General features: G+C 39.3%; 1 protein-coding gene across 4 annotated transcripts in view; it reads left to right on the forward strand.

Annotated features, from left to right (window-relative positions):
* The window catches only part of brsk2b (BR serine/threonine kinase 2b), a 195,533-nt gene that overhangs the window by 93,257 nt on the left and 79,465 nt on the right, over window positions 1–22,811 (forward strand). For all 4 annotated transcript variants that reach the window (XM_083549913.1, XM_083549914.1, XM_083549912.1 and 1 more), the window contains exon 2: window positions 9,910–10,004. In XM_083549913.1, coding sequence (XP_083406039.1) covers window positions 9,910–10,004 — 95 coding nt within the window. The remainder of the gene's footprint in view (window positions 1–9,909; window positions 10,005–22,811) is intronic.

A 22,811-nucleotide genomic window follows, 5' to 3' on the forward strand; every position in this document is an offset into this window, starting at 1 on the left:
AAGCTCCCTTGATACTTTAAAGGACATTACAAGGTACATGTACAGGTATGAAGCTTCAAGACAAGGTGCATGTTCAGGGTTGAGACTCCTCTGATGGATTCTTTTTATGGGGTCAAGTACAAAAATTCCCCATAGTTTTAAGGTTAATATCTCTGGTCTGTTTTTCAGAGAAGTAAGTCCTCTATAGTAGGGATCTACAGTAAAAAGTGGTATTTGAAATCTGTGGAAAATCCCACTATATTCCTGCATTTTAAGAAATGAAAAGAAATAAAGCAATGCGCCTGTTCCCCATATTAATTTAGGGTTTTGTATTACAGGAAGTATGCCATCACTTGTGCATAATACTTTAAGTATAACCTTCGCCAGACTTCGAAGACGGTGTGTAGTTTGGAATGAAACCTAAGCTGTGACTTTTCAGCGTCATGACCCGTGCTCTCGGGTTGTGTATGAGCTTTCTCAGAGCAGACCAAAACTCAAAACTCTGGGCTTTATATAGAGATGTAGTGTATTAACACCTCTGTACAACTGTCAGGTAAACTGCGAGTGGTACATTTTTAACTGATTGTAAAAAAATGTTGGAACTCGCTCACGCTAAACGGAAGTTTAGCGCTAAACAGTGTGTGTGTGTGTGTGTGTGTGTGTGTATGTGTGTGTGCGTGTTTTTTTAATATATACATCGATCAGGCATAACTTTATGACCACTGCCTAATATTGTGTTGGTCTCCCTTTTTAGCATTGTGGGTAAAATAGAAAAACAACAGACATGGGTGGCTTTTGTCATAAAATGAATTATGGATGCCAGAGATTGACACATGATAAAAGTTTTTATATGCAAGACCTGTCGAGCATCAACAGCATGGAATTCCTCAGCAGTTTGACCTACAGGAGCTCGTCTGTTGGATCGGACCACACAGACCACCCTTTGCTCCCCACGTGCATCATTTGAGCCTTGGCCGCCCACGACCCTGTCGCCGGTTCACCACTGTTCCTTCCTTGGAGCACTTTAGATAGATACTGAGCACTGCAGATCATAACATCCCACAAGAGCTGCAGTTTTAGAGATACTCTGACTCAGTCGTCTAGACGTCACAATTTGGCCCTTATCTAACTCAAATTTAAATCTTTACGCTCACCCAATTTTCCTGCTTCAAACACATTAAATACAAGGGGAAAATGTTCACTTGCTGCCTAATAAATATATCCACCCCCTAACATGTGCCATGATGAAGAAATAGTTTTATTTACTTCACCGCTCATAATGTTATGCCTGATCGGTGTAGATCCAAACACCAATTTGTAAAACCAGAACCAATGACCCAAGTATTATTAGATCATTCAGGGATCTAAGTAGAAACCAGGATATTTCAGATGTACATATGGTGTTGCGGTTAATTTAGGAAGCACAGCTTTCCTGATTAAAAAAAATTAAGCTGTTAGTAAACTATAACAGAAATTCAGAACTCGCACACGGATCACGATGTATTATACATACAGGCTGTAAAATTGTGTAAAATTCTTTTCACACTATTCCTTTGAACTCGAAACCCCTGGCTGCATTCGCTTTCAGTGTCTGTTTAATTATGAAGCATTTATCCTGACACAGGGTGCATTAATCAAATATAGATCAGCATGGGACCGCAGTGCCTTGGCAAGCTACAGTGAGACTACTTTTATTACTAAAAGGTCTCCTGCAGAAGCTGAGATTCCACATCGGCAGATGAAAATCGAAAAAAAAAAAAACTTGAATACTCAAAATATAAATACTTTGTGCTGTGATTCTGTGTGGAATTAGTGTGTATGGATATTAGTGGTTGTGTGTGTGTAAGACAGAAAGAATGGTGGGGGGAATATAAGGACATGTAAGAGTAGATGAGCATCACGGGGGGGGGGTGTCCCTGGATAACGCTGCTGCACTGATGGTTTGTCTAAAGGTCACAGGCAATAACTATGTATAACCCACAAGCTTATATATATATTGATTAGTTAAAGGCTGTCGGTGTCATTCCTCCTACGGAGTTCCACGTCATACCTCTGGGAATTATATTTTATTCCTTGTTTCCCTCTTAGCAAACATGAGGCCATGCAGGACTTTCAAGTGATTTTTTTCGAGAACATATTCAACCTTGCATTACAGAATAAAACGTGAAATCTTCAGGCTCTTTACCTTCTCACTGTTTTGTTTTTAATAATCAGACATGAATGACATTCGGCTGAGACGTCTAAAAAAAAAAAATCTGTCTCAAGGGATTCTTGTCGTTATGGTAACGTTGGAACCAAACATCGCTCCTTGCTCCAACTTTGGATTGAATTCACTTTAATTATGTAATGTGCATATGAATGAAGTTCAGCTACAGAGTGGCAAGTTTAGGACACATATATAAACAATAGGAAGCTGCCATTGTAATGGTTAAAGGCAGAAAAGCATGTCAAATTTTTTATTCTACACTGATAATACATAACTTTATAAGATTATAACATTATGAGCGGTGAAATGAAGAACACCGATTATCTCTTCATCATGGCACCTGTTAGTCAGTGGGATATATTTGGCAGCAATTGAACATTTTTTCTTAAAGTTGATGTGTTAGAAGCAGGAAAAATGGGAAAGCGTAAGGATTTGAGTTCCACAAGGGCCAAATTGTGACGTCTAGAAGACTGGGTCAGAGCATCTCCAAAACTGCAGCTCATGTGGGATGTTCTGGTCTGCAGTGGTCAGTATCTATCAAAAGTGCTCCAAGGAAGGAACAGTGGTGAACCGGCGACAGGGTCATGGGCGGCTAAGGCTCACTGATGCACGTGGGGAGCGAAGGCTGGTCCGTGTGGTCCAATCGAACAGACGAGATCCTGTAGCTCAAATTTAATGCTTAAAAGTTAATGCTGTTGATGCTCGACGGGTCAGAGCTGTTTTGCAAGCAAAAAGGGGACCAACACTATATTAGGCAGGTGGTCATAAAGTTATGCCTGGTCGATGTATTTATGGAGAAACTGCTGGTTCATGGAAAGAGCAAATAGAGCAGCCCACTAGTAAAACTAAGCACAGGTGTGTAATCAGGACCACTTACTTCCTCCAGCTCTGGCCACCATTTAGAAACCAGCACCCAACCACATCTCTGCTTGCTCAATATTATTTTATTGTAATAGCTGTAATATAGATAATGTGAATTGCCAAATTTTTTTTGCTGCTCAAATATATAGGTGCTGCACCAAACCAGAAAAAAACAAGAACTTAGACCAGGCTCATATGTAGTGAAACTCGGATCGCTGGCTGGAGAAAAAGCAACATCACTTCATCAGTGTACATTAGATTAAAAATCAATGCTGTTTCTATTCTCAGTGGTTCAACCTTAATTCTTCACTTTGTGTCTCATTTCTTGATTTTTTCCGCTCAGTTAATTTGCCTATTTCATCCTTCATTCTCGGTTTTATGCTGAGATTTGACAGCTCTTTTCACACATGAGATTTTTGGCTCTTTTGGTGAACTGTTAGCGGACAAATCTCTCGTGGAAAAGTGCTGTTTCTGTCTGTAAAAATGACAAGAGCGCTGCATGTTGACCTGCTGGGAGACACGTTTGACTCAGTGATGTTGGGATGTTTACCTGTGCAGCACAGTGAGTGAAGAAGGTCATTATGTACACATTCTCTCATTGTTTCTAAGTGAATCTCAAACATGAGTTTCCAACAGCTTCTCCTTAGACAATAAAGACATGCTCAGTGTAGTCGATGTAATATTCTTTGCAGAAAATTCGTTTGCTCTATCGCATATCGACAGTGGTGCTTAAAAGTTTGTGAACCCTTCAGATTTTCTTACAAAAAAAGTCCTGACCTTCATCCAGTAGAAATGTTCTAGAATGATTTGAAGCAAGCAGTTTGTGTAATGAAACCCATCATGATCCTGGACCTAAATCTGTTCTTTACTGAGTAATAGGTTGATATTTCTCCAAGGCATTGTGATCAACAGTTACCAGAAATGTTATGTTCTTTTGCCACTAATCGATATTTAATATTGGATAATTTTTCTCTCAAAAAAAAAAATAAAAAAATCACCAAGCATAATATTTTTGTCTTAATTTTTTCGATTAGATCTACTTCTAAATCTAAAGGGTTCACAAACTTTTAACAGTCTGATTTTGCAAAAAGTAGTTGAGTAAAAAAAGATATCTGACTGAAATGTAGTGGCGTTTCCCTAAATGAAAAACTCATTTTTCCCCTGGTTTTAACAGATACTGTAACTATGAGAACTGTTCAGATGCTGGCTAGTATATCTCACCTCCTGACGGTTGCTATTCTAATGAGATAATCAGTGTTAAATATTTCATATGCATGTTGACTTTTTATGTTATAGCTGATTGGTGTAAAAACCACCACAAGCTCCCGGATCAGCATCAGTATGTCCGATTATAGATTCAACATCTCTCTAAAACGATACCATAGGCACCTTATTGTTGTTCCAAAGCACAATGTCTTCTCTTGGTGTTTCGATGATGATAGTACCGATCCTGGAACAGAACACTCCTGTAGAAAAAAGACATCAAGTTCGGATCTGGTCAGAATAAATCAACCACGCCAGCAAAATAAATTCAACCTCTGCTATTGTGTGCTTTCTAAGTTCAAAGTACATGCAGTAATTCAACATACAAATGCTTCCATACGTGGCCACGTTTCTCAGTTCCTCGGCTGTTTGCTCGCTCTTTGTGTCGATGCCCTTGCTCTCCCACTCTCTCTGACTAACATGTGTTGCGACCATTAATTCGCCTGTTACGTATGCATTTATTCATATTGAAATGTTCGACTGAAGTCCTGATTAGCATCCAAACCGAGTTCGTGTGTTTTCTGCACAGACTTCAGTGTGTTTCCGTATTGTGCCAGAACAAACATTGTGTGTTCATGTTTGTTGTACATGCCTACTGTTTGAGTAATGAATTCTTGGAGGCTTTCAGTGCAGAAGAGAAGCACATGTAGTCTTAGAGACATTTAAATTTTCTATCTCGTCCTTTTTTACCACTCTGAATGGCTGAAACGGTGTGTAAAGGTGATTGAGGCTCTCAGGCATACACTTCAAGCTTACTTTTTTCTAAAAAAAATTTCTCTCGCTTTCTCTGTGTGTACGTATATAAAACCCCAATTATTATATATAAGTTAAAAACAAGGTAATTTTACCGCAGTTGTAAACATGCTACACATCTTCAGTCTATATAAATCGGGGAACGAAGGAGACCATTTGCCGAAGTTTTGGGAGCTAAATTTTGTTCACTGTGTGTCTGATAAAGGATACAAGTTGCTCAACAGTTCTGGGTGTCCTTTGTTGTGTTTTTTAATTTCATGATGCACCAAATGTTTTCAAATGGTGAAAGGTCTAGACTGCAGGCAGGCCACGTCAGCACCCGGCCTCCTCTGCTACGAAGTCATGCATTTTATGTTTTCTATATTCTATTGTGAAAATATTGAGATTTGCAACTAATTGCATTCTGTTTTATACAGTGAGGAAAATAAGTATTTGAACACGCTGCTATTTTGCAAGTTCTCCCACTTAGAAATCATCAAGGGGTTTGAAATTGTCATCGTAGGTGCATGTCCACTGTGAGAGACATAATATAAAAAAAAAAATCCAGAAATCACAATATATGATTTTTAAACTATTTATTTGTATGATACAGCTGCAAATAAGTATTTGAACACCTGTCTATCAGCTAGAATTCTGACCCTCAAAGACCTGTTAGTCTGCCTTTAAAATGTCCACCTCCACTACATTTATTATCCTAAATTAGATGCACCTGTTTGAGGTCGTTAGCTGCATAAAGACACCTGTCCACCCCATACAATCAGTAAGAATCCAACTACTAACATGGCCAAGACCAAAGAGCTGTCCAAAGACACTAGAGACAAAATTGTACACCTCCACAAGGCTGGAAAGGGCTACGGGGAAATTGCCAAGCAGCTTGGTGAAAAAAGGTCCACTGTTGGAGCAATCATTAGAAAATGGAAGAAGCTAAACATGATTGTCAATCTCCCTCGGACTGGGGCTCCATGCAAGATCTCACCTCGTGGGGTCTCAATGATGCTAAGGAAGGTGAGAAATCAGCCCAGAACTACACGGGAGGAGCTGGTCAATGACCTGAAAAGAGCTGGGACCACCGTTTCCAAGGTTACTGTTGGTAATACACTAAGATGTCATGATTTGAAATCATGCATGGCACGAAAGGTTCCCCTGCTTAAACCAACACATGTCCAGGCACGTCTTAAGTTTGCCAATGACCATTTGGATGATCCAGAGGAGTCATGGGAGAAAGTCATGTGGTCAGATGAGACCAAAATAGAACTTTTGGATCATAATTCCACTAAACGTGTTTGGAGGAAAAAGAATGATGAGTACCATCCCAAGAACACCATCCCTACTGTGAAGCATGGGGGTGGTAGCATCATGCTGTTTTTCTGCACATGGGACAGGGCGACTGCACTGTATTAAGGAGAGGATGACCGGGGCCATGTATTGCGAGATTTTGGGGAACAACCTCCTTCCCTCAGTTAGAGCATTGAAGATGGGTCGAGGCCCGGTCTTCCAACATGACAATGACCCGAAGCACACAGCCAGGATAACCAAGGAGTGGCTCTGTAAGAAGCATATCAAGGTTCTGGCGTGGCCTAGCCAGTCTCCAGACCTAAACCCAATAGAGAATCTTTGGAGGGAGCTCAAACTCCGTGTTTCTTAGCGACAGGCCAGAAACCTGACTGATCTAGAGAAGATCTGTGTGGAGGAGTGGGCCAAAATCCCTCCTGCAGTGTGTGCAAACCTGGTGAAAAACTACAGGAAACGTTTGACCTCTGTAATTGCAAACAAAGGCTCCTGTACCAAATATTGACATTGACTTTCTCAGGTGTTCAAATACTTATTTGCAGCTGTATCATACAAATAAATAGTTAAAACATCATACATAGTTTTTTCTGGATTTTTTTTTTTAGATTATGTTTCTCACAGTGGACATGAACCTACGATGACAATTTCAGACCCCTCCTTGATTTCTAAGTGGAAGAACTTGCAAAATAGCAGGGTGTTCAAATACTTATTTTCCTCACTGTATATATAATGTCTAGTCATCAAAATCTCACAATGCCAAATCTGATCAATGCCCTAAAGTGAACAATGTTTCCAATCTAACATTTAATCCTAACCTAAAAGTAAAAAGGAATTTTATTGGTGATCTTTCCTGAATATCCACTCTGGACAGTTTGCACAAATGATAAATAATAGGATACAAACTTGAGCAACATTTTCGTAGATCAGACAATTTAGCAGAACATTGTACAGGGTTATTTCTCATTATACGAAGAGGGCATGATTCGGTCTCCCATTTCCTGTTATTCTTTTGCTGCTTTTGAAAAGCACATAGTGATCCGTATGAACTTCTGGTAGGGAAGCCAGAATGTATGATGAAGCCACTGATTCATTATGTCTTGATTGGTTGATCAGTTATTTTCCATTCAGGTTGTGAAAGAGTTTTACGCAACCAAAAATACGATGGCAGGAAATCTGTTAATGAGGCACAGTGGAAAATTTTGTAATTTTATATAATAACAATAAATTATTTTTAATCATAATTATTTTATCATTGGTTTATTTTCATTTTTAAATACAATGTAGGATGTCACATAATTAAATTCATAGTGTGAATAGTACTAGTAAATTTCGAACATTTCAAAATCAAATTTACACTCATATTTGTTTATTAAATAGCTAAAAAAATTTTTCGGACCATTACAATTCAAGTAGAGCAGGAGAGAACATGTTACTTTTGTAGGCTTGTGGGGGGGAAAAAATAGCTGAATCCACTGTTGAAAACTGTAGCGAGTGACTGAATAGTCGACCACGATATATTTATTAAATATGTATGACTGTGTGCCACAGTCAGTGTAGTTTTGCACACAAATTAATGAGGCCATGAGAGACTAAATCCAGGTTGAGAAGTCATCTTTTGTGTGTGCAGTGTAAGCGGTTTTTTTTTTTTCAATCATGCTTTTAATTCACTCATTTGTCAAGATGATGAAATAGTGCCAGCATTTGGGTTAATTTTGTGTAATGTGCTCTCCTGATGATAAAATGAAAAGGTTGCAGATGTCCTACACTGTTATTATTTAGAAAGTGACCAATCATTTGTGACCAATATTTATATATAATTTATTTCTACTCGCTGAACTGTTTCTCGAGCGCGTTCTCGCAGCACCGCTGCTGCTACGTGAATATGACGTATCACAATGCTATGGAGACCGAGGCGTGTTCTGAGAGTCACATGGAATACAGATTAACATGGCAGAGGTAGAGCTGTAACTTCCTGGAGACAGCGCGTATCTTTCGCCCTGTGAGATAACCTGTGAGACGGAGTAAAGTTTCTCAGTGTGTATTTATTTCAGTTTCAAACGGTTTCAAACAGCAATTTTAGTGATAAAAGCATGTCTTATAAGCACCAAGTATGTCTAATGCTTGTAGTGAAAAAAGAGAAGAGGAAAGCCATCAGTTTAGAGCAGAAAATAAAACTTTCTTTCGGCTTCTCCCGTTAGGGGTCGCCACAGCGGATCCTTCGCACGTTTGATTTGGCACATGTTTTTTACGCTGGATGCCCTTCCTAACGCAACCCTCCCCAATTTATCCGGGCTTGGGACCGGCACTGAAAGTGGCTGGGGTCGGTTCCCTGACCGGGGATCGAACCCGGGCCGCAGTGTTGAGAGCGCCGCATCCTAACCACTAGACCACCAGGGAAGTTTAGAGCAGAAAATGAAAATTATAAATCAGCATGAACCATCAGTCTGTGTGGCATCTCTCTCGGTGTCACTATTGTACTGTTCTAGACATTTTATAAGTGTGAATAACTGTCTACGGCGTTTATGCAGAACAAAGCAGACATATTGTAAACCGAATATTTGTGTATCATACGATGTTTTATGAAAATGTTATTTTCCGCATGTAAGGGGAAGGCGCACAGGTTATATTTCTAACAATTATAAATTGTAGTGAACTGCTGAGATTTGGTACAATGTAAAATAATGAGAGAAAAGTTTGTTTCGAAAAACTCGAAGTATGGACGTTATAAAAGGTAAAACGAATCATCAACAGGGAGCGATCTCTCTGGTTTTTCTGGAATTTACTTTTTCGGATCTCATCCACTTTGCTGAATTTGTTAGGGATTTGCAATGACAGTAACAGATTAATGAAGGCTGATGCTATATTATATTAATTCTGAACCACTGAATCATATGGCACACTTTTATATTATCCCGTGACCTTGACATCTTACTATATTCCTCCATGCGTGTCGTCCTGCCTTGAGACACCTGTGTTAAAGGCAATTACACAGAGCTGAAATATTCACTCGGTCCCTGGATGCAGGATTCGACATCGCTTCACACCTTCAACAGGGAATGAAGGAGACGTTGGCTTTACACTGGCCCCCAGGCTGTAATGACACATGGACATAAAAGAAAGGCAGGGACACGTCAGGTGTGTACAGCCCCTCAGCCCTCTGGGTAACTCTGCAGGGAAATCAACAGTTTGATATGCAGAGGCTGGGTGAAATAAAACGGGGTGCTGGTAATAAAAAAATGCAAAGCCGTGGCATTTTGGAGACGGCGTGTGATATACTGTCGGGCTTTGAGTCAGGAAGCGGCTTCCTTTTTATGGTCGCTCTGACAGAAAGCTATCCGGGGATTTCCTTCATTGATCCGGTCTTGTTTGTGTTTATGTATGTTCTCTGACATTTACCGTGTTTTTTTTATTTTTTTTTTGGGAATGCATTTTCATTTTACGCATGATGGAGGCAATTTTCATTTCAGATGAAAGTGCTCTTTATTGTCACTGAGCATTTGTTTGATGAAATGCCTTTTATAAATTCTTTCTTTTTTTTCCTCTTTTTTTTTCCTTAGGCTTGGTGAAGCTGGGGGTTCACTGTGTCACATGTCAGAAAGTCGCCATAAAGATCGTGAACCGGGAAAAACTTAGCGAGTCAGTATTGATGAAGGTAAGTTCATATTTTTTTATTTTATTTTTAAGTGTTTTGGTTTATGTACATGCCTTGGTTTGTATATTTCTTTTTAGAATAGATCGATTAAATAACTTTTTGAAGTCTTCTTAAAAAAATTATTTTATCCAGTCTCTAAATCCACTGAATAAATAATAATTCCAGCATATACAGTACAGACCAAAAGTTTGGACACACCTTCTCATTCAAAGAGTTTTCTTTATTTTCATGACTATGAAAATTGTAGATTCACACTGAAGGCATCAAAACTATGAATTAACACATGTGGAATTATATATGGAATTATATACATAACAAAAAAGTGTGAAACAACTGAAAAATGTCATATTGTAGGTTCTTCAAAGTAGCCACCTTTTGCTTTGATTACTGCTTTGCACACTCTTGGCATTCTCTTGATGAGCTTCAAGAGGTAGTCACCTGAAATGGTCTTCCAACAGTCTTGAAGGAGTTCCCCGAGAGATGCTTGGCACTTGTTGGCCAGGTCATCTGGCGCAGCACCCCATCACTCTCCTTCTTGGTCAAATAGCCCTTGATGCCTTCAGTGTGACTCTACAATTTTCATAGTCATGAAAATAAAGAAAACTCTTTGAATGAGAAGGTGTGTCCAAACTTTTGGTCTGTACTGTATTTCTGATCTTTGTTGTCCATTTATATCTGACCTGCAGTGTTTCTTTTTAACATTCACTTACAGAGCCTGAATTCTTGCATTTTATAAATCATATTTGCATTTCAAAAAAACATATGTAGACTTGATACCAGTTACAAAAAAAAAAAAAGTCCAAGGTTGATTTTTTAATAGTCGTTTCACTACTTTGGGTTACTAATCGGTATGTCGGGGGTTCAATCCACGGCATCGGCAAGCTGCCACCAAGCTGCCACTCTTGAGGCCCATGAGCGAAGCCCTTAACACTCTGCGATCCAGGGGTGCGGTATCATGGCTGACACTGTGCTCTGACCCCAACTACCTACACAACATCCCTGGAATATTTAAAGAAATACAAATTAGATTCATCCCAACGGTGTTCAACAGAGATAAAGTTGAACTGCCACTGTTCTGGAAAGATGTTTCACTAGATTTTGGAGTGTGGTTGTAAAGACCACAAGTTGTTCAATAGGGTTGAGGTCAAGTCTCTATAGGAGGCAACTTAAGATCTTCCACTCTAACCCGTGTAGAGCATATCTTCATGGAGCTGGCTTTGTGCAAAGGGACAGTAGCCATGTTTACATGTACACTTTCTTGTCATTTAGATAAAATACAAATAAAGTTCAAATACAACAAAGTGTTTTCTCGGGATTTAAGAATAGAGACGGAGTTGCTGTTGCGTATATCAAGAGGAAGTACATTTCACTGGTATAGGGCAAAAAACTTGAGATCCAAGGTGGAGTTCCCTTTTATCTAATGCACTCAATTTTTGAGGAAAGTGTTGCTCTTGATCAAGCAACAGCATGATTTTGTAGGCAAACTACTGCTGGAAGGTATAAGAGAAAGACCGGCGCAGGAAGCTGAGCTTTTTGGTGGCTTTGCATCTCTAAGGAGCATCTCATTGATCAGCAGAAGCATATGGACGAAGGTCACGGTAAGGACTGGTTAGAGCGGGTTGTAATGCTGGAATTTAGTGACCTGGAATGGGAACTAAACTTTCGCTAGTGTAACCGGTCATTTACACGTTTTTGTGTCCCCATAAGAAGATACAGTCAGAAATCCAATTCCGCTAATTATGCTTGTTTTATTTCATTCGGTTTATGGCAAAGTTTATCCCACCCCTCTCAACTCGATTTCAATTTCATTAGTTTTGGGCATTTTTATTATGATTGAGGTGTTTACATGGAGCGTTTCCCTTCGGATTGGACTTTTGAACCGATTAAAATGCATCATGTTAACGCACCTATAGTTATGCTGGAACGGGTTTGGGTTTCATAGTTCAAGTGAAGGGAAAATGTAATGCTAGAAGATTCAACAACATCCTATACAATTGAGTGTCCCAACTTTGTGCTAACAATTTGAGGCTGACCCACATATGACTGCAAAAGTCCAGATAGTGTCCCAAGAGTTTTTTCCCATTGTGTATTTGCACTGAAATGCAACGCTCAGTGTTTAAAGTTTGCTACCTTTTTGTACGTCGTATCATACTGTACTGTTGCACCAGTTTTAAGCGTTCTTCTACACACGACAGATGAACCTGAGACTCGAGTCTGCCGTGGCTATCGAGAACATTTCCTTCTTCTACTTCGTTAGGAACGCCAATTACGCAATTATTCTTTCTAAATCATCTGCAACACACTCATTATGTGCACAGGCCATTTATCAGATTACATCCGCAAAATTAGAACTCGTTATCAGGGATCTTAATGAATCAGAGCTTAGGAGGCTTTCACACATATGAGACCCATTTATACCCATTTTGGAGATATTTCTTTTCATTTCTGCGTTGTTTTAAAAGGTGTCTAATTAAAAGAACCGCAATGTAGAAAAATTAAACTTGGCTGACATTTTTTTCAGCCATACCTGTTTCTGTCTCAAATTGCTACAAAAAAAGAGGGAGGTATAAAATTTGGACATCTTTGGACTATAAACTGAATAATCGATTTTCGAAATAATCGTTAGTTGCAGGCCTAATTATATCATCTGTGTAGCTACTCAATGTAGCCTCCTGAGTTGTTTGGGCTGCACTGAGGCCAAATGTAATCTTTGTGGTACTAGGCAGTTGTCTAGGGTTTCTTCACATAAAATGATTAGCATGGATGCTCTTACCCTAAAATCAAATTGTTTACCTCTGCACTATCTTTTACGCCAGCTTGTGGTCAGATGGCCAACATAAAATCCCACAGGCCTGAGAATTCGACTTGTTAAAAGTTCATCTGAGGTTAACCACAAACTCATTTTGTCAACCTCGGTTAACTACGAGGCTCTCCGGCGTGCCACGAAATGGAACATGACAGCTTTCAGTCTGACTTGCGATGTGAACAGTGACTGCTGATGATACGCCACTTGTCCTTTTAATGAAAGTCAGTGCCTATAAAAGGTACTTTTCTTACTTGTTCAAACACACACACTCTGTGATCCACACACTCCCCTAAACACATGCACTATTCATATCCATACCCACATCCATGTGTTTGAACTAATTGATCATTTTTCGAAAGCCATGCCTGGGGTCTGATGGGAAATGAACGGTCCGTAATCTGATTAAGGGTAATTGCCTTTGATAGGGTGCAGTCGCAATACCTAGGAACAACCAGATGTGACTGATTTGAATTTAATTGATGTAAAAGTGGATGCAATTTCACGCAGCCCCCGAAGCCGTGCTCAGTTCCCCGCTTTGTTCCGACTGGCACGCTCGTGCACATGTGTTTTATGAGCAATAACATTTTTTCCTCCTATGAATCGCTGCCTTGTCGAGTGAACATCTATTACCCCAGAAAGCTCAAGATGGTGCACGGCAATTTGTGAGCTTCCGTCAGAAAACGAGTGCGTCGTATTACGCTGGAAAAATCGGCACGACCAAACCCGTTCGAAACACGTAAAACGATTTCATGCCGTCTTTATCTTGTCTGATCATTTTTGTCGATAAAACTGCGGATCTGTAAATTGTGTCAGGCTCTTATTGTCTACTCCAAGGTCCCTGCAGGACTCTGAATCCCCCTCACTGCCTCTCAAACAAGCGATGATCTTCCGTGAAGGTCTGCTGAATCAGCGAAACAAGCGATTTGCTCCCAATTACTGGCTTTCACCCGTTTCTGCTGATGCCCTTCTTTATGCTAACAAAAAGTGAGCTTTCAAATAGAAAGCACACCTCGAAGTTTTGACCCACTTACCTTTCTATTCCATTTTTAACCGCCCTTCTATTGGCTTCATTGTATGGTTAATGGCTCATTAACTCCTGGAGGACCGTAGGCCGACCGGGGATGTAGATGCAGTTGATTGGCTGAAGGCTGTAATTGTGTGACTGGACTCCCTGGGCTCTTTTTCCCCAGCTGCTCTCACTAGACTCAGTAGGAGGTAAAGCTACACCTGCCATCGAAAGAGATGTTGCTTATTTCATTCATTATTGTATGCTGTTCTATGATTACGCAAGGGAGCTCTAATCTGCACCACTGGGATGCTAGTGGAGACCATGTTTGTATAGATGCAGGGCCCTGGAACAATTTAGGGTCATACTCTTGAGAAATCAGAGTTCCTAATAGGGGGTTCTTCGGATTGTTCAGGTTTATGGCTTGTGCTTTATTTTTTCATAGGGAAATATTCAGAGTGACAAACCAAAGATCCCTGTACAGTAATAATTTTGCTTTTTTTTTTTTTTGACTGTTTGCTTGACATATAATTTGTGCTGATGGGCAAATGTCTAAAATTGAACAGATGTGTGGATATTTGTATATTTGAAAATCAGGAGACCGTAGACTTATCAGCACTACGATTCGGAGAGTTACCACCTGTAATAAATCCTTAACCTCAAAGAAAATATGTATATGTTACTGTTATTGTGTTACTGCGTATCAACTATATATGGTTAAAATGACAATATAGGCACCAGAGTGTTCTTACTTTTTGGAATTATATGCACAAATGATTCATTGCAATAATTATGCTAGAGGACAAATGGTGGACCAGGTCCCACAAGCCACTGCACCTCAATGTACCATGTGACGTGTTTGTTTCTGCACCTGATTCATGCAATGGATATGCGAAGAAAGAATTTCACTGTGCTGTCATTTATATGTGACAAAGTCTATTTATATATATATATATATATATATATATATATATATATATATATATATATATATATATATATATATATATATGTTTGTTTTTCATTCAATTGTTGTTCTTGTCTTTTTCATAGTTTTTGCCATCTCCCTTGTTCCACAGTCTGGTTATAGTTTTCGTTACTTTGCATCCGCGCTCTACTTTTGCTCCATTACATGGCGGCTAGTGGTCACTAATTGGCCACATGAGCTCTGTCTAGCTTCTAGCCAGTGGTTAAATTTGCCAGATTGCAAGAATATATCCACCCAGAGATTAGAATCTGCAAAGTTGTTCACAATTTTCGAAGTGAAATAAAAAGACGAGGGTGTTTGTCAACCTTTACTACAAGTGTGAAGTATGATTCTGTGAAAGAGAAATAAACATTACAAAATGTAAAAACGTTCCCAGACATGAATTTCGCCAGCACATTGCTTTTTACTTGAAGCTGGAAAGTGATGATGATTTTTCTTTATTAGTTGTAAAACTGATTTTCTGCATTCAGCCAAAACCTGCAAGGACTCGGAAAACCATCAAGATTTAAGGATTCTAATGTAGAATGCTGTTTTCATGCAGGTCATTTGTTCTAAAAAATGACCACTGATGTTTTGGTGTTTTCAGACTTTAATGTAAATAAGATGTCGTCAATGGCGAGAGAACCTGTTACATGAATAATGCAAGCTTTTAGAAACTACCACGTTCCTCTGCCTGTACAATCCAACATTGAATTCTCTTTATATGCATATGTCTTCTGGCATAGTCTTTTTTTTTTACAGTTTCCTGGCACAGAGCAGGACAACCTGTGGACATCTTTTAATGGGATTTCTTACTTCAGTGTAATCTTGTATCAGGTCTATTGTTCATGAAGTGGGAGGTGGATACTGGAAAAGCACACATTTCCTTTCCTTGCAAAAATAAACAAATAAATACCCAGCAATGACTGTATTAGCATGGAGGCAGGCATTCAGCACGAGGTCACCTGTCTTTGTTTTTCGCTTATCCTTTTATTCCGCTCTGCCTCAAGCAGAACCCCCCATTGGGTGCCATTTGCATAGTATGGGATCTTTGTGCTATAGTGTATGTGTGTTGTTATGTGGGGGTTGGGAAGTACAACTGGCTATGCTTTTGTCTGTGTTTCAAGATTCTCTGCAGTGTGTGTGTGTGTGTGTGTGTGTGTGTGTGTGTGTGTGTGTGTGTGTGTGTGAATGTGTGAATGTGTTCACAGATGCATGTCTGCACTGAGGCGGGGGTGATGTTGAGTGTCAGGTAGTCACGTACGCAGATCAGTAGTTTGGCATTTGGGAACAGGGCCTTCCCAGCGAGCGGTGCTGCCCTGCCTGGCCCCTCCTGAGCTAATGAAGTCATCTCTGGCATTTTCATGCACGTAGCGGAGGAAAAAAGAAAAAAAAAAAAAGAAAAAAAAAAAGAAGAACAAAAAGAGGGGGAAAAAAACCCCACGCTGACTCTCTGTGAAGTTACTCTAATGAGGGTTATGTCAGAATTCAACCTGAGCTCATTTTCCCTCGCAGTGGAGAGCTGATTTCGAAGGGCAAATTGTGCATAAAAAAATGCGCCTTGAACAGTAATCGAATACAGTCAAAACCGTGTGTGTAAAATAGCTCCGGGAAACAATGTCACAGTAAATTCTATTATAATTCATACATAATCAAACACATGCTTATTACTGCTGCTCCTTTTACAAGTGGTTTTGTCATTGTTGATCTATAGTACACACTGAAACGTTCCTCCAGGACCAAGTGCTACAACACAATATTAAAAATGAACACAATATAACACAAAAAAACTAAAACAAACAGACAGGACAATATATATAGTGCATATGTGCCAATGTGTACAAGCGACTTTTAGCACAACACAATAAAAGTGACTATGCAGCATCATTCAATATACAGAGCTAAATGTAAGATACATTGTACATATTAAAATCAACCAAGTACATGGTGCTGATTCAACAGCAGTTTGTGCTGAATTTGTATGTCTGACTGTGAGGACCAACAGTCTAAAGATCCATGAAGGTATTGAGCAACTCAAGAACTTTAAGAATGGATTTAAACTGTAATTAATAACAGTCTACTACAACACCTCAACAATGATGGAACTGTACTGAATGGACGTTAAGTGCCATCCAGGTGAGGTTCCCTTTTGAATCTGGTTTTACTCAAGGTTTCTGCTTTCTCAGGAAGTTTTTCCTTGCCATTCTCACTACTGGATCGCACATTAGGGATAAACGTACAATTATAAGGAATAACATTACAGGCACTAAACTTCTACATTCTTTTATACAACTTTAAGTGCTTTATCTCTGTAAAACTGCTTTGAGACAATGACTATTGTCAAAATAAATAAAAATTTATTGAATTAATAGAATTTAAAAGAAAATAAAAGGGTAAAAATTGCATCCTGGAAACATCCAGTCTTCTTTTGTTTCTATGCAACAAACTCTGTAAAAAGAATTGGACATGAAATTGGAATGAGTGGAAGAAAGTTCTGTGGAGTCCAAATGAGACATTTCTGGCTCTAAGAGAAAAACCTCTGTAAGACTAAGAACAGGAGAGATGATGTGATCAGACTGCCTCACCCCCACAGTCAAACATGGAGGTGGAGCTTAATGGTTTGGAGTTGTTTTAGAACGGGGAAGGTTGGAGACTTATTCTGGGTGTAAGAAATACCGAACCCACATGGCTGCCGTGCCATACTCAATCCATGCAGTTCAATCTGGACTGCAGCTCATTGGAACAAACTTCACCAGACAACAAGACGATGAGATGAAGCATACAGTACGTCTAAGCTCTGGAAGCAGTATTTATAAAGCAAATAATTATACAAATAATTATAAAGCAGCTGAAGCCTTATCTATTATTAAATGGCCTGCCCGGTCACCACATCTAAATCCTATTGAACTGCTGGGATGAACTGGATTGTAAAGAAATCAGCTAAACATTTGAAGAAACAAAGCTGTGTGTAAAGCTCTTATTCATGCAAAGGGAGGATTTTTTTAATTGAAAAAAGTGGAACATCTGGAAATTTAGCTGGACAATCTAGTTTATTGAGTTGAAACAAAAGAAATGCATGTGTCTCTCAAAAACCATAAAAGACCAGATGCTTTCAGACTTTGGACAATATAATTTCACAGTAATAAAGTGGAAATGCAGTAAAAATGCATTAAAACATCGAGAACTAGAATATGGGTGCGTACATATAAATCGAAATCATTTCTAGTGATCACATCTATTCTGCTAATGATGTCAAGGCAGATTTCGCGTGCACGTGTTTGTCCACGTGACTTTCCCTCGTGTTAATGGTGCAGCTTTGAAACATTTGAGTTTATGCGGAATCTCAGCTGCTGCTCGTCATTCAGGCGATAACGAATCAGCATCGGAGCGCAGGAGATACTTCAGCAGTGTTTAGTGTTGGTCATGAGCTAGGACCCGAGGGCTGATTGCAAAAAAAAGATGATTGAGAGAAGGCATTCGAAAGAGAGAGCAGTCTATGCAGTAGTCAGCAGGTGGTGCAAGATGCAGCTGGGTCCCCGGGGAGTTTGCGTGCATTTCTAAAAACGAGCTGTGCGCCTCCTGGGAGATGCGAGAAGGGAGGAGGAGAAGAATTGTACATGCTGGACCCCTGCAGCGAGCAGATAACTAAAGCTTTGAAAAGCCTTGAATGGGCCATGCACAGCACTTTAAAGAGAGAGAGAGAGAAAAGGTTGCACATGAGCGAAAGCTCGCTCTCTGCAAGTTGTGTTGGATGGATGATGGATGATGCCACCCGGTGTGAGTGCACTCGCACGATAACCCACTAGCACAGAATTAGCATTAAGAGGAAGTCAGGGAAGCTTAACCCTTTTACAGTGTAGCATGATGTGTCTACTCCTACTTGCTGCTCTGTCTTCATTTGTCCTGCTCTGGACAATGTGGTGAAATGTGTCTACGGGAAAAGAAAATCATAATTTTTGCATTCAAATGTTGTTTAAACTGATGTGTTTGGAAACGCCTTCTCAAGATTTGTGCTCAGAGACACTGTTGTGGGTCATCAGGAAGCAGATACTTTTATGTTTCCTGGTTATTTTACAGTCTTTGTAAATATACGTTGTTGTTGTTATGACTGGTTCTCATTTCCACATGAAAGTAGAAAGTTCTTCTCAGTTTTATAACAGCCACGGTACAGAGGAGATCGGAAACTCGAGCTTAGTGTGTAGAAGTTGAAAAATATACATAATAGTTCATTGGTAAAGGCTCTGGGTGACTAATCAGAAGGTCACAGGGTTCAAGCCATGGCATCGCCAAGCTGCCACTTTTGGGCCCTTGAGCAAGGCCCTAAGAATTATGCAATTAAAATTGTACTGTGCTGCAATGGACATGTGGCAAGTATAAAGCGCCTATTTATTTTTATTTTCCTGCAATACAAAGATGAAGGTTAAGAATTTGTGCTTGAGAATTAATAGATTGGATTAAGATTATTAAAATGGGACTGAATGATTAGAATAATCCTTTTCTGTTATTGTACGAAGTACAGGCCCAAAAATTGCAATGTATATAAATAAATGCATCTAATTCTCATCTATAGGATTAGATAAGACTCTACAACAGGTTCTACATAGATCTTCTGATAATTAAAGGGTTCTGTGTAATGAGGGTTCTGTGTTTTTTTTTTTTTTTTTTTTTTTTTTTAAAAGGGGCTTCTAAAGATCATCTAAAAGAGCTGTTTGTTTAAAATCATAAGTAAATATCAATCGGTTGCTAGCTCATCTGTTAGACAGCACATTGGATAGGTTCGCCCACAACTAGCACATTGGTTATTGTACCAAAATAGCAAACAGTGATTGTTTGCTTCCTCCAACAACAGGTTGAGGGTGGTTCAATATTGTTTACTTGAGATAAGAACCATACCCAGAAACAGTAGTCAGAGTTAAGCAGAGAAAGAAATCAATTGTGATCAACTGATTGATTGAATCATTCATTCATTCATTCATTCATTCATTCATTCATTCATTCATTCATTTATTTAATAATATTCTTTTTTTTCCCATTATTGCTGGGACGTCCAGTATCTCCAGAATGTACCTCCTCCTTGGGGATTCCCAGATTTCCCAAGGCATCTGTGAATGTCTAATCTTTCTAGCAGGTCCCCAGGGTCTCCATCCAGTAGGATGTGGGCTTAATCCAGCTCTAGTGGGAGCTGACCAGTTAACAATCTATGTAAGATTCCCAAAATTACTCCCTCTCAATCTTAGAGAAGCAATGGCTCAATTTTAAGGCTTTTTCCCAAATCGTCACCCTATCACGAAAAGTCATCATAGTAATCCGGCCGAGGAAGCTAATTTCCCCAGGATTGTTCTTTGGGTCACTACACACAACTCATGTCTCTATGTAAGGGTAGATTGACCAGTAAACAGAGAGCTTTGTCTGAAAACTGAGGTCCTGCTTCACTGCCTCAGACTCAATCCTCAATTCTTATTTTAGAGTATGGGAGAAAAACATAGAGAGAACCTCAGACCTGGAGGTGCTGATTTAGTCACCTTTATATTTACATGTACATGTATGGCGTTTGGCAGACGCTCTTAGCCAGAGCAAGGTTTAGGTCAATCGTACAACTAAGCAGCTATAGGGTTAAGGGCCTTGCACAGGGCCACAGGAGTGGCAGCTTGGTGTAACTACACATACACAATATGGACAAAATATGGACACCTGACCTTTCCTGCCGTATTTGGTTCTTCTCCAAACTGTTACCACAAAGCTGAATGTACGCAATTTATAGGATGTCTTTGGATGTGGAATAATAAAACATGGTTTAACATGGTTTTAAGAGGAACATCTTAAATGGCCTGCTATAGAAGTCTTAACCCTATTGAACACTGTTGGGATGAAGGTGAACACTGACTGCATCTCAGGCTTCCCCATTTCACCTACATAAGTACCTGACTTTACTAACATCCTTGTGGCTGATGAACACAAATGTCTACAAGCGCACTCCAGAATCTAGTGGATCATCTTTCCAGAAGGGTGGAGGGAATTATTAGGACAGATGTTGAATTCGATTCTCAAAAGACACATATACTTATGACCTGGTGTCCACAAACGTTTGGCAATATTGTGTATGTATGAAAGACAAAGAGAGAGAAAGTCAGTGTGTTCTACTGCATTTTACAATACCAAACAATAATTCAGCAAATCTTACCTCTTCGCACTCGTCCCTGTAGGCCTGCAGTAAATGACAGATATGGTCCAAAAAAATAAAGCAGAGAGGAATAAATACACAAGTGATTCCGAACTACATTCACTAGATTTACTCTGGACCTGCTGTGTGGCTGGCCCTTTCCTGACGGCATCCTAGTTAACTAAAAGCTTTGCCGCTGAGCCTCGGTTGCCGCGTGGCTTGGGAAAAGATAAAGCGAATGACAAAAGCGTTTTTTCCAAAAAGCCAATTTAAACGGCTGCTCGAAAATCCCAAACCTGTGCTTGCTCAGCAAATCATGTCATATGAATTGCATTGTGTGTTTGTGAATTGCCAAACACACAATGCAATTGAATTGCCTGGAATTTTTTCCCTTTTTGTCAAGTCAAGTAGGCTTTATTGTCATTTTAACCATATAGAGTGCAGTACACAGTGAAACGAAACAACGTTTCCCCAGGACCAAAGTGCTACAGCGAACAACGTAAATGAGCAAAAATAACACAAGAATCGCAGAACTACACATAACTCTAAACTAACAACACAAAGTGCACATGTGAAACATTGTTACATGTGCAGTAACTTGTATAACTATCAATAAAATCGGCCATCTTTTTCTCTGCGGGTACACAATTTATTTCGTATCACAATAGTAGGAGTGTAAGGGTGCACGTATTCATACCGGACTGTCGGTATAGAGGTTTCAGGACATTTTTATTATTAAACTTGAAAACATACACAACAATGTCAGGGTATAAAAAAGAAAGCGCAGTGTCACTGCGGCTACTCGTTTAGTACCGGAAATACGTTTCGTAGTGCGCCGATTTGTAGTGCATTATAAAAAAAAAAAATAGTGCATTATATTTGTTTTGCGCATGCGTGTCTGCCGAGATGGACTCAAAATTTCTCTATAAAGGAGATAATCCTGACAATTCCCAATATTGAGAGAGTGAATGTATGGAGGATGGAAAGAATGAAGACATTTGTTTAAGAACAGTTAAGTAGAACATATCTTTTAGAAAATGTAAGCTTAGATTTAAAACATGCACACATTTATATGCACATCTGTATTACCCAAATGGGGTCTAACAAATGTAAAATATTGAATGCATTTTTTAAATTCAATTTAAGTTTATTTAACCAATTTAAATTCATGCCAATTTAATCATTTACTTAATTGAATCAACATTATAAAAGTGTATATTGCATCAATTTGTTGTTTTTTATTTGTATATATTTAATTTGTATAAAATATTGTATATATTTATTAAAGCAGGCAATTATTATTATTTTTTTTACATTTTTTAGCAAGCAATTTTGCATTTCTTCACTTAATTACTGTACTTTTGACATCAAAACCGAGGTACGTACCGAACTGTGAATTTTGCGTACCTTTTCACTCCTACTTAATATGTATCTTTACATTTCTAATATTTAATAACAAATAATTGTATTTCCCTATGGGATCAGTAGGTATTCTGATACTGATACTATCCTCTCCAGCAGGTTCAGAAAGACCTCATGTTCTCTCAGGTGATCCCACATTTAGCGCCCTAACAAACCACCCTGCTAATCACGCAGCTTTAAATGGTGTTTAAGCGTATGCATTGCTGATTCTGTGCTGAGTGATATGATCGGTCAGATCAATGACCCTTGTGGACATGCAGCCTCAGCCTGGCCTTGACAGCATATCTCTCAGAGCGGGAGTGCTGATTGCCCATCATGCTTTACTCAGAGATGAAGCATGGCACCTCAGTATGACAACCCCCGACCCCTCCCCCCCAATCGGTAGTGTACTTCACAGGAAACTTGTTTGCTTGGATGCTTTCGTCAGCCATACGTCGGGCTTTGCT

Source organism: Silurus aristotelis (genome assembly GCF_946808225.1).
Source record: "Silurus aristotelis genome assembly, chromosome: 9".
NCBI lineage: Eukaryota > Metazoa > Chordata > Actinopteri > Siluriformes > Siluridae > Silurus > Silurus aristotelis.